Source organism: Pyrgilauda ruficollis, unplaced genomic scaffold (genome assembly GCF_017590135.1).
Source record: "Pyrgilauda ruficollis isolate IOZ18807 unplaced genomic scaffold, ASM1759013v1 scaffold96, whole genome shotgun sequence".
Classification (NCBI taxonomy): Eukaryota; Metazoa; Chordata; class Aves; order Passeriformes; family Passeridae; genus Pyrgilauda; species Pyrgilauda ruficollis.
The window spans coordinates 1,275,526-1,287,549 of NW_024531710.1; the positions used below are offsets into that span (position 1 = coordinate 1,275,526).

At 37.7% G+C, this 12,024-nt stretch overlaps 1 protein-coding gene across 1 annotated transcript in view; it reads left to right on the forward strand.

Moving 5' to 3' along the window:
* ETFA (electron transfer flavoprotein subunit alpha) overlaps positions 1-12,024 on the forward strand; it is a 28,713-nt gene that overhangs the window by 3,007 nt on the left and 13,682 nt on the right. Inside the window, exons 2-9 of the mRNA XM_041489846.1 lie at positions 2,754-2,903; positions 4,639-4,720; positions 4,828-4,910; positions 6,354-6,453; positions 7,647-7,757; positions 8,906-9,007; positions 9,807-9,875; positions 10,857-10,939. Coding sequence (XP_041345780.1) covers positions 2,754-2,903; positions 4,639-4,720; positions 4,828-4,910; positions 6,354-6,453; positions 7,647-7,757; positions 8,906-9,007; positions 9,807-9,875; positions 10,857-10,939 — 780 coding nt within the window. The remainder of the gene's footprint in view (positions 1-2,753; positions 2,904-4,638; positions 4,721-4,827; positions 4,911-6,353; positions 6,454-7,646; positions 7,758-8,905; positions 9,008-9,806; positions 9,876-10,856; positions 10,940-12,024) is intronic.

Consider the following 12,024-nt stretch of genomic DNA (forward strand, 5'->3'; position numbering starts at 1 on the left):
TAGCAACTTTTAAACATCTGAAAGTTAGAGGCCAAGTTTGCTCTACAGTTAATACTGGGGAGGGAAGGGGAAGTCGGAAATTCTAGGTGGTTTTCATTCACAAATGTTAGTTTTGGTATAAACTGAGTCACTGTCCAGAGTTTCCACCGGAGAGGAAGCACAGATGTTTCTGCTGTAGAGGAAACATAGGTGTGTAGCTGTGATTTGTACCTAAACCTGAGGAAAACAAACTTCCCAGTTCTACCTCCGTGTTGCTGGGATGTCATTACCTGCTGTCATGCTGCAGAAGTGACTCAGGTGCCCAAGTTGGTGGGATATTTATCTGGAGGGCATTTCTGTGGGTAGTCTTATTTTCCAGAGCTTGGTTTTCACCAGGAACCTTCCATGGCACAAGCACTGAGTGCTGCTCTTTCTTAAAGCGTTGTTTTCAACAGTTTGATTGATCTGTGGGTCTTATTTCTTGTGCTTTCTTTCCTTGCTGCCAGCTGGTTAGTTTATTCTCTACCTTCCTATTTTACTGAGGCTTCCTAAGCAGACATCCTGCCCAAGAGCAGAAATGATGTCAGTGAAGTGATGGGCTGTTCTCCCACACGTGCAGCTGGACAGTAACTTCATCAACATGACTGCCTGGCCTATCACTGACTCATTGCAGCTTCTTTGCTTTCAGGACCATATGACTGGATGAATTACCCTCTGGTTTTACTGCAGAGTCTTTATTATAACAAACAAAAGTCAGTTTGGTTTGGTTTTGTTTATTGAGAAAATTATTTAATGTGTCCTAGTATATAAAATTCAGACCTACATAGAAATCTCGTTTGCCATCTAGATTTTTACCCATAATATATAATGTGACTTTAAATTTATTTTGAATCTGGTCTTGTCTTTATGTTCAGAAATGTCATCCATGAAGTGATCTTCTGGTGTGCATATTGTGTATATTCCCACAAATATAAAATGTGGGATTATTGGTTTAGGAATAATACCTGGTCAATACTGTAATAGCCAGTCTGCTCAAGCAACTTCTATTGCTCGTATTATTTTTGGTTAAAAACCAGTTATTTCTCAGTTTATTCTAGAATGGTTTGACAGAATGATGGTGCTGGTGCAGTGCTTATTTAGGGAAAAAATGATAATACAGGCAGAAATAAGTGTGTGTTTAAAATGCATGTGTCTCCCTTTGGAAATCTGAAAACTTGAGGATATTCCAGGAGTATGGTCCATTTTACCCCATGGCACAACTGTAAATCATTGGAGAGTGGGCTTTTTGCCACAAAGGCGTGGATTTATTCTTCAAATGGCGACTAAGATTTCGTAACTTTTATTGCAGATGATATATGAAACATAATCAAAAATACAGCATCTGATCTATAGTGACAGTAAATATTTTGTTACTGGCAATTGGTTTCAAAGGAGCTTAGACTATTTAATCACAGCAAGCATAAGCATTATGTTTAACCTTAAGCGTAAGAGATTAAATGCAGAGCACTTCTACAAAATGCTTATTGTTTTAATCAAAAGGACAAATTATGATTCAGATTCTGCAAAAACTTATCTTTGTATTTTTCTTTGCGCACTGTGATTAGCTTCAGGGAAGTCCTTGGGATTTGCTTTCTGTGTTTGAAATTCAGTATGCTGGTAGGCTTTGTGGGGTTGAAGTCCAGATGCGTATTTTAGCCTCTCATATTTTCTGAAGCTTTTTTTATTTGAAGTTGTAGGCAAGTACGTGTTTGGCATGAGGGGAGATGGGGTTGGTGTGTAAATTTAAAAAAGTAGTGTTTGGCTGTGCGTCTTCAGCGTTGTGTTAGTATTTGTTCCTTAGTTATATATTAATTAATTTGGTTTTCCTTGTGTTCCATCCTACACTGATCATTGCTCAAGTTTTCAGTTGGGCTTTATGTAGGGTAAACAAACGCTTGAGGGACATTATTCCTGTTCCCATCCAAAATGTTTTCTCTACCCTAGTATTAGTCTTGGCGGAATAATGCTTTTCACACATACACCTGAATATTAGAGAGGAAGGCCTCAGAATTTATAATATTTTGGTTTGGTTTTATAGCAGTTTTTTGCCTTTTTTTTTCTTTTGTTTCTTTCATTTTTGCTTTAGAAGCTCAAGTTTGTGTATGGATGGTGAATTGGTCAAAATTGTTATTTAAGGACCATTAAATTGTGGTGGTAGACTAAGTGCTCAAATGTTTTGAAGGAAAAGAGGGAAAAGTGAACCTGATGCCTGTAAAGGTTTCTCCTAGTGTGTTTTCAGGCTGTCAGCTGCTGCTGCTTAATTTTCATCCAGCCACTGCATAAAATTCTGCCTCTAAATATAAAAGTGGGTTCTGTAGCTAGATTTTGTTTAAAACTTATAATAAAACACTGCCTGAGAACCGCCCTAGAAAACCAAGTAAATATTTGCAACTGTTGATTTCCTTGTCTAATCCTCGGTCTTTGCCTTAAACCTTACTTGGTTAAGTTGATCAACTGAGCTGGAATATAATGTGTTAAAATGTTTTTCTTAATTTTGTTCATTATTTTCCTGTGGAGTTTCAGTTTAAGCACAGCATGTTACAGACAAGGTGAAGGCAAGCGGGTTTGTATTTTCTTTTTGTATCACCCTATGTATTTTCTTTACTTAATAAAAATTATCTAGAATGAGCCTAGCAGTGTTTTACCACTTGTACAAGTACGAATTTCTGTAAAGCCTTGGATGCCCAGAGGAAAAGGTTTTTGTTCCCATGCTAAGTTTCCCACTTGCTTTGCAGGCGTCGGTGCTTCGGAGGTCCCAGAGCACGTTGGTGGTGGCAGAACACAACAATGAATCCCTCACCCCCATCACCCTCAACACCATCACTGCAGCAAAGCGCCTGGGAGGAGAGGTCTCCTGTCTGGTGGCTGGTACCAGCTGTGACAAGGTAGGAAATGCTATTTTCATACCAGTGAAATAAAGAATGCAGTGAAACAACGCTTGGCAGCGTCTCGGGCAGCCTGAAAAATAATCTGTAGTCAGGAGAAACTGTGCCAGGAGTTGCTGATCTGCCAGAAAAGTCCTGCACTTGGAACTGCTTCTCTTCTAAAGAGAAAATGCGGATATAGATTTCATTTCACAGGGAACGGTATCAATAATGGTTGTTACATTCTTGAGCAAGCAAATTTTTATAGGACTAAAGGACAATTAACTTTTAAACAAGATATATCTCTGTAAAGTTTAAATGACAAATATTGCAGTGCTAAGAATTTGGAAAGAAGCTTTTGCTTGTTTAAATGGAAACCAGCAGAAGTGAAACAACAGTGATAAATTGGGCTTTTGAGCAAGTTGCTGTTACTAAGCAATCACTAGTTGTGTAGAGAGTGTTTGCAACCTGGAATTCTGAAATTAGTGCTTCTTAACTTTATCACACTGCTCATGTATGTAAAAAGTTCCTTGTACGTTAGCTGTGCATTTCCAGTGTAATTTTGATGTGCCAGTTCTAGAGACAATGTAGCACATTAGTGGCACTTTTATTCCAGCATGACTTGGTATTGTGTGAGCAGTAGAAGTACAAAAAAACTGTGCCTAATATTTACCTACTGTTTATGCACTGTTATTTTGAAAGCAACATGTAGTATCTCATGAAGAAGGCATACTTAGAGCAGCTTATTAACAAATAGGTGGAGAAACCTCGATAGCTGTTCAGGTGTTCAAGGTGGAGATGAAGCCAATATTTATCTAAATCAAGAAAGTGAAAAAGAAAAGAAATAATTGCCTGATATGTGTCATTAATTTTCCTTATTCTGTGCACTTTCATAGGAGAAAAATGATTGTGAATGTTTTGTTTGTTTTAATGCTAAATATATGGAGTCTGTATGTTATGGTGGGAAAAAGTATTTTATAAAAAATGAAGGTTTAGAGATTTTTATTTAAGAGCCAGTGACTCAAACAGATATTCTGCAGCAGCTACTAGGGATTTTTTCTTTATTTCCTTTTGTTAATTTTTGAGGGTAAACTGATACTCATCAAACTGAGTAAAACTACAGTGTTTCTGGACGATGCATGTGGTCTCCAGACTTCGCTGTCAGTCCTCTTCTCTCTGATCTGTAGTAACCCTTTTATCATTTAAACTTCACTTGTGCCAATTCAAACGAAAAAAAAAATGCATAAATATAAATTGAAAATACACATTGCTTCAGTGGGCAAAAAGTCAGATGCAAACAAAGGGTCGCTCCTAGAATTTGGACAAAAGTTGTGACAGCATTGTACATTTGTGTTTGTTTGTGTGGTAGATACTGACTGAACTTAAAGTAGGAATTGTTTCTTGGTGATTGTATTTGGAATACTGAGCAATAATCCTCAAGTGTGGCTGTTGTTGGCTGCTGTAAGAAATGCTGGGATGCTGTGGAGCCCTGCATGCAGGAGGCAGGTTTTCCTGAGGTTGATTTGCTCCGTAGTTCTCTTATTCACAAATTCATTTTCATTATCCCATAAGGAGCTATGCTCAGAAGACCTACATTTTATTCTATTCAGGTCTGTTCTGTTTTTGAAATTCATGTACATTTGGTTCTGGTTTTATGAATCTATAGGCTGTGAGCTATTTGCAGTGGGGACTCCCTTGTTATATGTTTGTGGTGCCTGTTAAACACAAACTAATAATAATTCATTTGTAATCACAGGTAGCATCAGAACTCAGCAAAGTGCAGGGTGTTGCAAAAGTTCTCGTGGCTCAGCATGATGTGTACAAGGGATTTCTGGCAGGTGAGAGTTGTTCTTACCTGTTGACAAAAGAAATGTATTTGTGTATTTGTGTTTGTGATTGAAAATAAAATGGTTGTCAATTCTAAGCAATGTATTTTTACTCTCAGAGGAGCTGACGCCCTTGATTGTGGAAACTCATAAAAAATTTAATTACACTCACATTTGTGCCGGAGCATCTGCGTTTGGGAAGGTGAGTGGATGAAAGAGCATCAAAAAGTTCTTGTAGAAAAGAGACAGATGCTGCTGTATGTAAAAATGTGAATCAAAGGCCTGAGAGAGATCAGCCATGGACAGTTCTGCATTTGCAAACTATTTTACAGTAGTTTGGTTAAGAGGTCATTAGTTAGATTTCATGATTTATGTTTGAGTTCTTTTATGAGCTGATGTGAAAAAAAGAAAAATATTCTGTGGTAACCAGCCAATCCTATGGACACAAGGCAAAATGTGCAATAAGGCAAAGCAGATTAAGTGATCTGAAAGCATGAAAATTGTAAGGAAAAGCACAGCAAATTGGGATGAAAAATCTGTTATTTGCATGTTGAAATGAGCGTGTGCAAACCTATTGGAAGCAAACTTTTTTTTGGAGTGGGATTTGCATCTGTGATATAAGTCATTTACATTGAAATGTCTGTAAACATATATAAATAACAAATCTAAGTTCCAGCCAGCATGGTTTTTAATGAAAATACAATTTTTCAAAACCTTTTTTTTTTTTAATGTGTTTATAAGTACATGGAGAACCTCAGTACTAAGAATCTGATGCAGAAAATGAGAGAAAAAGGATCCTTGAGAAATCTTGCCGATGCGGGACGAGGGATGACATCGGCCTTCCATCTGCCTGCTTTCACTTCCACTCAATAGCAATCCACATGCTTGTGTTTTTGCTAAGAGAAATTAAGCCTTAGGTTACACATTTTTAAATTTTTTTTTTAACTGCTGTGTCATAGTAGGAGTTGATGGCTTTTGCTTTAAAGCTTACACTGCCATTTTTGAGTGCTTCATGTGAGTGAAGATTTCAGACCTGGGCCTTTTTTTCTTGCACCAGATTAGGAGGCAGACAAAAAAAGCAAATAATTATCTTATCATTGATTTCTTCATAATTTCTGCTGCTCTTTTTATCCTTCTTGCCACTCCTAAAGGTGCTAAGTAATTTTCTAAAGTAAATTTTGGAGCAAGAGAATATATACTTTAATATGAAATTTAATTTTTTTTTTTTTTTTTTGCTTTGGAGGGAAGAGTGCAGGGTATTTTTCCTATAATTTCTGGCATCTGACTTCCGAAAGCACCATTTTTTTTTCCCCTTGAAGTGCCAAGAGCTCAACAATCCATAACTGTCAATTTTCTGAGTAAATGGCATCTATATTCAGTTTTAGAATATTTGAAGCAAATAAGTCTCCTAATTTAAGATATTGAATTACGGGTTTACTTACAGTAAGTCTCATAAAATGTCTAATGTTATTACAGTAATGGGGTTTTATTTGACTGCTAAAGCTACACAAGTAGCCCTTCAAAAATCTTAGTTCTGTATGTCTTGGAGACAGCATTATATGAAATCGGGTCAGCAGTGTTCTTTTACTGACCATGTACATTTTAGTTAGCTTACTTTGCTAACTTTTTAATCTCTAATTTCTAGAATCTTATTCCCAGAGTGGCTGGCAAGCTTGATGTTGCCCCTGTTTCTGACATTATTGAAATTAAGTCCCCAGATACTTTTGTGAGAACTATCTATGCAGGTGGGTAATCTCAAAATCTGTGTGTATTTGTCCAATGAAGAATCCAGTAGTGCTAATTTTTCTACATGATCCTAATGTTAAAACCTTGGAATATGATAGGAATTTTCCCTTTACAATCTCAGTTGCTGTAATTCATAAAAAATGAAGCCTGGGGATGGACACAATGCTCCCTGTGTGAGAAAGCAAGTAATTCCAAGGGCTTTGGTAGAAGCATGTCAGACCCATGTCTGTCACCTTAAGGAACAGAATTTGGTCCCATCCTTCCCATGTACTCTGTTTGTTAATGCCCTTCTGATCAGGTTCTGGAAAGCATAAAACATCAGGTTAATTGTCCAGCTTTATTCAATAGGACTAGCATTAGTTCTGATTTAAGATACCACAGGGTTATTTTTTCTAATTACGAAGACATTGATTGAATTATTTCTAATATTTTATTACCTTAATTTGTGATTATTTTTTTCAGTCTTGTTTCTCTAATGTTTGCCTGACACTGTGTTTTATTTTAGATATTAGCTCATTAGCTTGTGTTTCTTAATTTTACTGTAAAGATTGTACCACACATAGCAGCAGGTTATTACATTTTGAGTTACGGTACTGGAATGTGGTTTATGCTGCACTTTAAGTTCCTTCCCAGTAACTCACAGTTACAAGGTGACTTCATTTGTGAATAGTTGAATGTTTATGAATGTTGCAGCATTTTTTCTTTTAGCATTCCCTGCAGCCTTCAGAAGTATTGTATTATATTATAGAGAGAAACACAGTCCCACAGATACTTGGGGGAGGCCTCGTTGTCTTCAGTTCTGGCAAATTCATGCAACAGGATTAAAGATCTACTTTGAGTTATAGACATTTTTTATGTGTAAGAATGGCATTTCCAAAGTTGTTTTTTTCATTCCTTCTGAAATTTATAATCTTATTAATAAGAGATTATTTGAATGCTTTGTATCGTTTGAAAATAGAAGATTTGTATTCATACTTTAGAAACACAGGGCTAAAACATAAATGAAAGTATTAGTAATCTCTAGTTATTAAGTGCTAAGTTTTAGTCATCTAAAACTGCAATTTTGGGAAGTACCTTGGCGGATGTCGCATATTCTGGTACAACTGCTAATGTGATTTTGATATTAATTTTTTTTTTTTTTAAGCACGGTATGTCTGATAATCTTTATTATTTTTAATGTCTTTTTTTTTAGGAAATATTATTTGCACTGTGCAGTGTGATGAAGCAATCAAAGTGTTTACTGTGCGGGGAACTTCATTTGAGGCTGCACCAGCGAGCGGTGGTAGTGCCAGTGTAGAAAAGTGTGAGTGTTTGTTCTGGGATGATCTTGTTTTCTTGTTTTGTTTAATAGAGTTAGTTTTGCTCACTGCCTGGTGGTGTTTTGTAGAAGTATTTGTCAAAGCAAACTGATTGTCGTAATGTTAGCTTTATGTTTTTAATTACAGGTTCTTGCACTTTTTAGTGATGTCTGGTAAAAGAAGGTAGAGATTATCTGCACAGTTACTTCCTTTTCTTTGACCAGAAATGGAGATTATCTGTGCTGAAATCCGTGCTTGTTCCACTCGCTGCCTAAACGTCTGCCACTGCAGTCTTGAAACTTTAAGGAAGGACAAGTTACAGCTGTTTGAATAACCAGATTGGTTTTCAAAACAAGACCGAGCAAAAATAGAAGTGTTTGGCTCTCTGCAGTTTTGGTTTAATCACATTGCAGTTGAGAAAGGTCATTACATCATCAAGCTAAATTAGTGGCAGTTTAAATTGATTTGAGAATACAGAATTTTAGATCAGTTTTAACTATATCAGTTCAATTTACAATTTAATGAAGCCAGTGTAGCTCTGATAATTGAGAAATCCAGTCACAGAATGACAAAGTAGCTGAGGTTGGAAGGGATCTCTAGAGATCATCTAGTCCAGCCCCATGGAGCAGGTTGCCCAGAACTGTGTCCAGTCAGGCTTTGAGAATGTCCACAGGTGGAGACTTCACAACTGCTTTGGGTAACCTGTTGCATTTTGGTGACCTCTCCTGTTTTTCACTGTGGCCTTTTTGTTTTGTGGCTTAGTCCCTGCCTCTGACCATCCTGTATTTCCTAACGTCCGTGGGTGGCAGAAGTCAGACGTCACTGACCTGGTGTGCTGCACTGCTGGTGCATTGCCTGACTGACTTGTCTGCCTGTGATAGTAAGGCTCACACTTGTTGTGCTGGGCTGGTATCGGTGTGTGGCACCTGCAGAGCAGAATTCCTTGTGGAGCAGTCTGTACTGTGGGTTCCCTGAACGCAGCTGGTGAACGAGGCTTGTTCCTCAGTGCCAGGAGCAGCTGCTGGGACTCAGCAAAAATAATAATAAATCAGTTATGAATGAACTCGGAACTGAGCTTGAGCTCAGGTTGCAGCTTGAACACACATGCTTTGTCCTTTTCCTTGTGGGTGTCTGGCCCGTGTGGTGACTGCAGTGACCCCCCCTCCGCCTGTCGGGATCTCGGAGTGGATTGAGCAGAAGCTGACGAAGAGCGACCGGCCGGAGCTCACCAGTGCCAAAGTGGTTGTGTCAGGGGGTGAGTGATCACAGGGAAACTGACTGATGTTGCATTGCAGTAATGGCACCTCTTGGTGAATCGTGTCTGTAATGTGATACATCAGGAAAAAAAAAAGAAATTATGGTGTAAATCTGAAATATTCCATGGGGGCTAGTGGGGAAGCACTCAACATGTGTGTTTTGTAAAGAGGTAATACACGAGTTCAGCATATGCTGGAAGGCTTTGTAAGAATGTTTTCATATTTGATGAGCCTCTTTAAAATTTTAGCAATATTAATTGTTTTTTAGATGGAAATGTAACATGTTTTTTCATATATCAAAATTACTGCTGATCATTTCAGTCAGTCTGAACATTATTATGTAATGACCTTAATGATTTTAAAACCTGTATTGATTGTATTCTGCTCCTTAGGTATCAAGTGATGGACTGTGATTTTTACTGTATGCCTACAGCTAAAATGATTTCTTACTAATTCCACTACAGTGTTTTGTTCCTGAAGCCAGCAGAGGGAGCACAAATTAGTTAAAAAAACCTCTGTTTTCCTGGTTTTGGAGAACGACCTTGATGGTGCTCTGTGCAGGAAGTAAACAAGACAGAGTGGTGTTGGTTTATACATATGAAATATTAATGGCAAGGACAAAAGCTAAATCTCCAATTATTAAATACTGGTTAGTAATGTATCCAAAAATACCCTGTGCAGCCATGTCTTTGAGTCTTTGCAAATGCTCATACTCATACAGAAAGTTTACATAGGCAAAAAAAGATCTTAAAACACATGTTCTTCTTTCTTGATCTTCTTTTGTTCTTAACTTTTAAGGGAGGGGCTTGAAGAGTGGTGAAAATTTTAAGTTGTTGTATGAACTTGCGGATCAATTGCATGCTGCAGGTAAACTTGATTTCCTCCTTTTTTTTTAACCCTGTTTATTAAATTTAAACAAGTCACATTAAAACCAGAATTCATCTTAGGTCTTTTATTTTCATATCTGTATCAAATGGTTAAAATGCTCTTAGTTTAGTTATAGATAAAGTTTTGTCAACTATACCTAAATGCCTGTGTATGAAGCAAAATACTAACCTATAATATTCCCTGTGCTTCTCAAATCTCCAGAACAGAAGCTTGCAAACATAAAGTGAAGCAGTCACAGCTCATCTTGAAGAGCTGATACTTTCTGCATACATCCTTTTCTAGTGCTTCTTAACCGAATCCTCCTCATGTTGTTGTAGAGTGGCTCTGTCCTTTTGCTGTGCCTTTGTATTAACAGGAGAAAATCAACCATTTACAATGTTTCAGTGAAGTATTTTCTATAAAGGTTGGGAAAGAAGGAGAAATTGTTTGCTCTAATGTTTTAATGCCATTAATTTTAGCATTCACATGATTTGCTTAGTTTTTAAAGCGGTGTTTTTGCTAACTAAATGTCCATATGGCATTTTCGAGTTTACTTTGATATTTTTCTTTACCATGCCTGACTTTTGAGATTCACAGCAATACAAGATAGCACATACGTTACATTCAGACCTGAAGGAACATTTTGGGAAGGCATTTATGGGAAAATCTTCTTTTGACAAAGCAACAAGAAAAAATCATGGAAATATGCCAGATTGAAATCCTTGGTTTAAATATATGGCCCTTTGGTGCTGGGAGTAGGGATTTCCTGTTGCTTATGAAGTCCATTAGCACTTAGTATTTGGAAGTTTTTAGCTAGTGGTATAGAGAGGGATTACCATAAGAGCTTTTAAGAGGGAAGCTTTTAAATATGTGCCCTTAGAGTGTGGGACTTTCAGTAAAATACATGGGCTTTTATGGTGATATAAATTTGGCTCGCAAATATTTTAAAAGAAAACATTGAAAATATTTTCTTTCAACTAGTTGGAGCTTCCCGTGCAGCTGTTGATGCTGGCTTTGTTCCTAATGACATGCAGGTTGGACAGACGGGCAAAATAGTAGCACCAGTAAGTATGGAAATATCTCTCATCATAGAGCTGGGATGTTTCTAGCATGCATTTTCCTTCAGAGCAAGCACCTAGAGATGAGCTGAGTCTTAATTCCAGGCCTAACAGGAACATCAGTGTGCCCACCGTGATGCTGTCACTTGACGAAGTGTTTACAAAATGACAGAAGCAAGCTGCGATGGAGATCTCTGCTTTGGGTGAATGGGATGTGTTCTGACACAGCTTTGTTAGGGATATTCATGCTGCATTTTTTTCATAGCTGCCTGAACCTTTTTTAGCTTCCTAGCAGCTGGCATTGATATGCTAAGATACATCATTAGTGACATAAACTCGAAATTACAGCAATCCGTAGCTTGATCTCTTGCAATTGTGTGTTCTGGGTTTTTTCAGGTGATGATTGTTAAAAAACTTTTAGTAGCTGTTAATGAATTATTGCAGTACAGTCAAAGTCAAATTTTTGCAAGAAATGAAAGTGCAAGAAATGTAAGAGAGGAATAAACTGCAGACTGGCTGCTGTAGAGCAGAATACCAAGAAGGATGTACTCTGAATGGCTCCGTATTGGGCAATAACATGCTGCACGTATTTTTCTGCTATTTCTGCATCCCTGTATCACAGGGAACTGATTTCTGTGTCTTTTGTGTCTCTGTGGGGCTTTCTGTCCTGCAGAAGACTGAGACTTCTTTCACTGTCCTTGATGACCCGAGGACATGCAGAAAGCTGTACCAGATGAAGCACATTTGGGTGTTTGTAAATAGGAAGGTCCAAATGCAGCTCAGCTCAGCGTGGGGCACAGCCCACTCTGAGAACTGATGATCTCTCAGGGGTACACTGAGCTCCACGGTGGAGTAAAGGTTTTGCCCCTCAGTAAGCAGCTCTTTGTGTATGGCAACAGAAGGCACCCAGGAGCAGCTTTTTACTTCTTAGTGGCTTAATGAAACCAGGAGGGAAGAGTGAGCTGAAACTTAGTAGAAAAACTCATCGTATTTCAATTGCTGCATTTACCAAGTTGTAATAATTTAAATAATACTAAAAAGCTGTGCATGTTCAAAGCCTTGATAGGTCCTGAAATGTTTTGCCTTTGCCA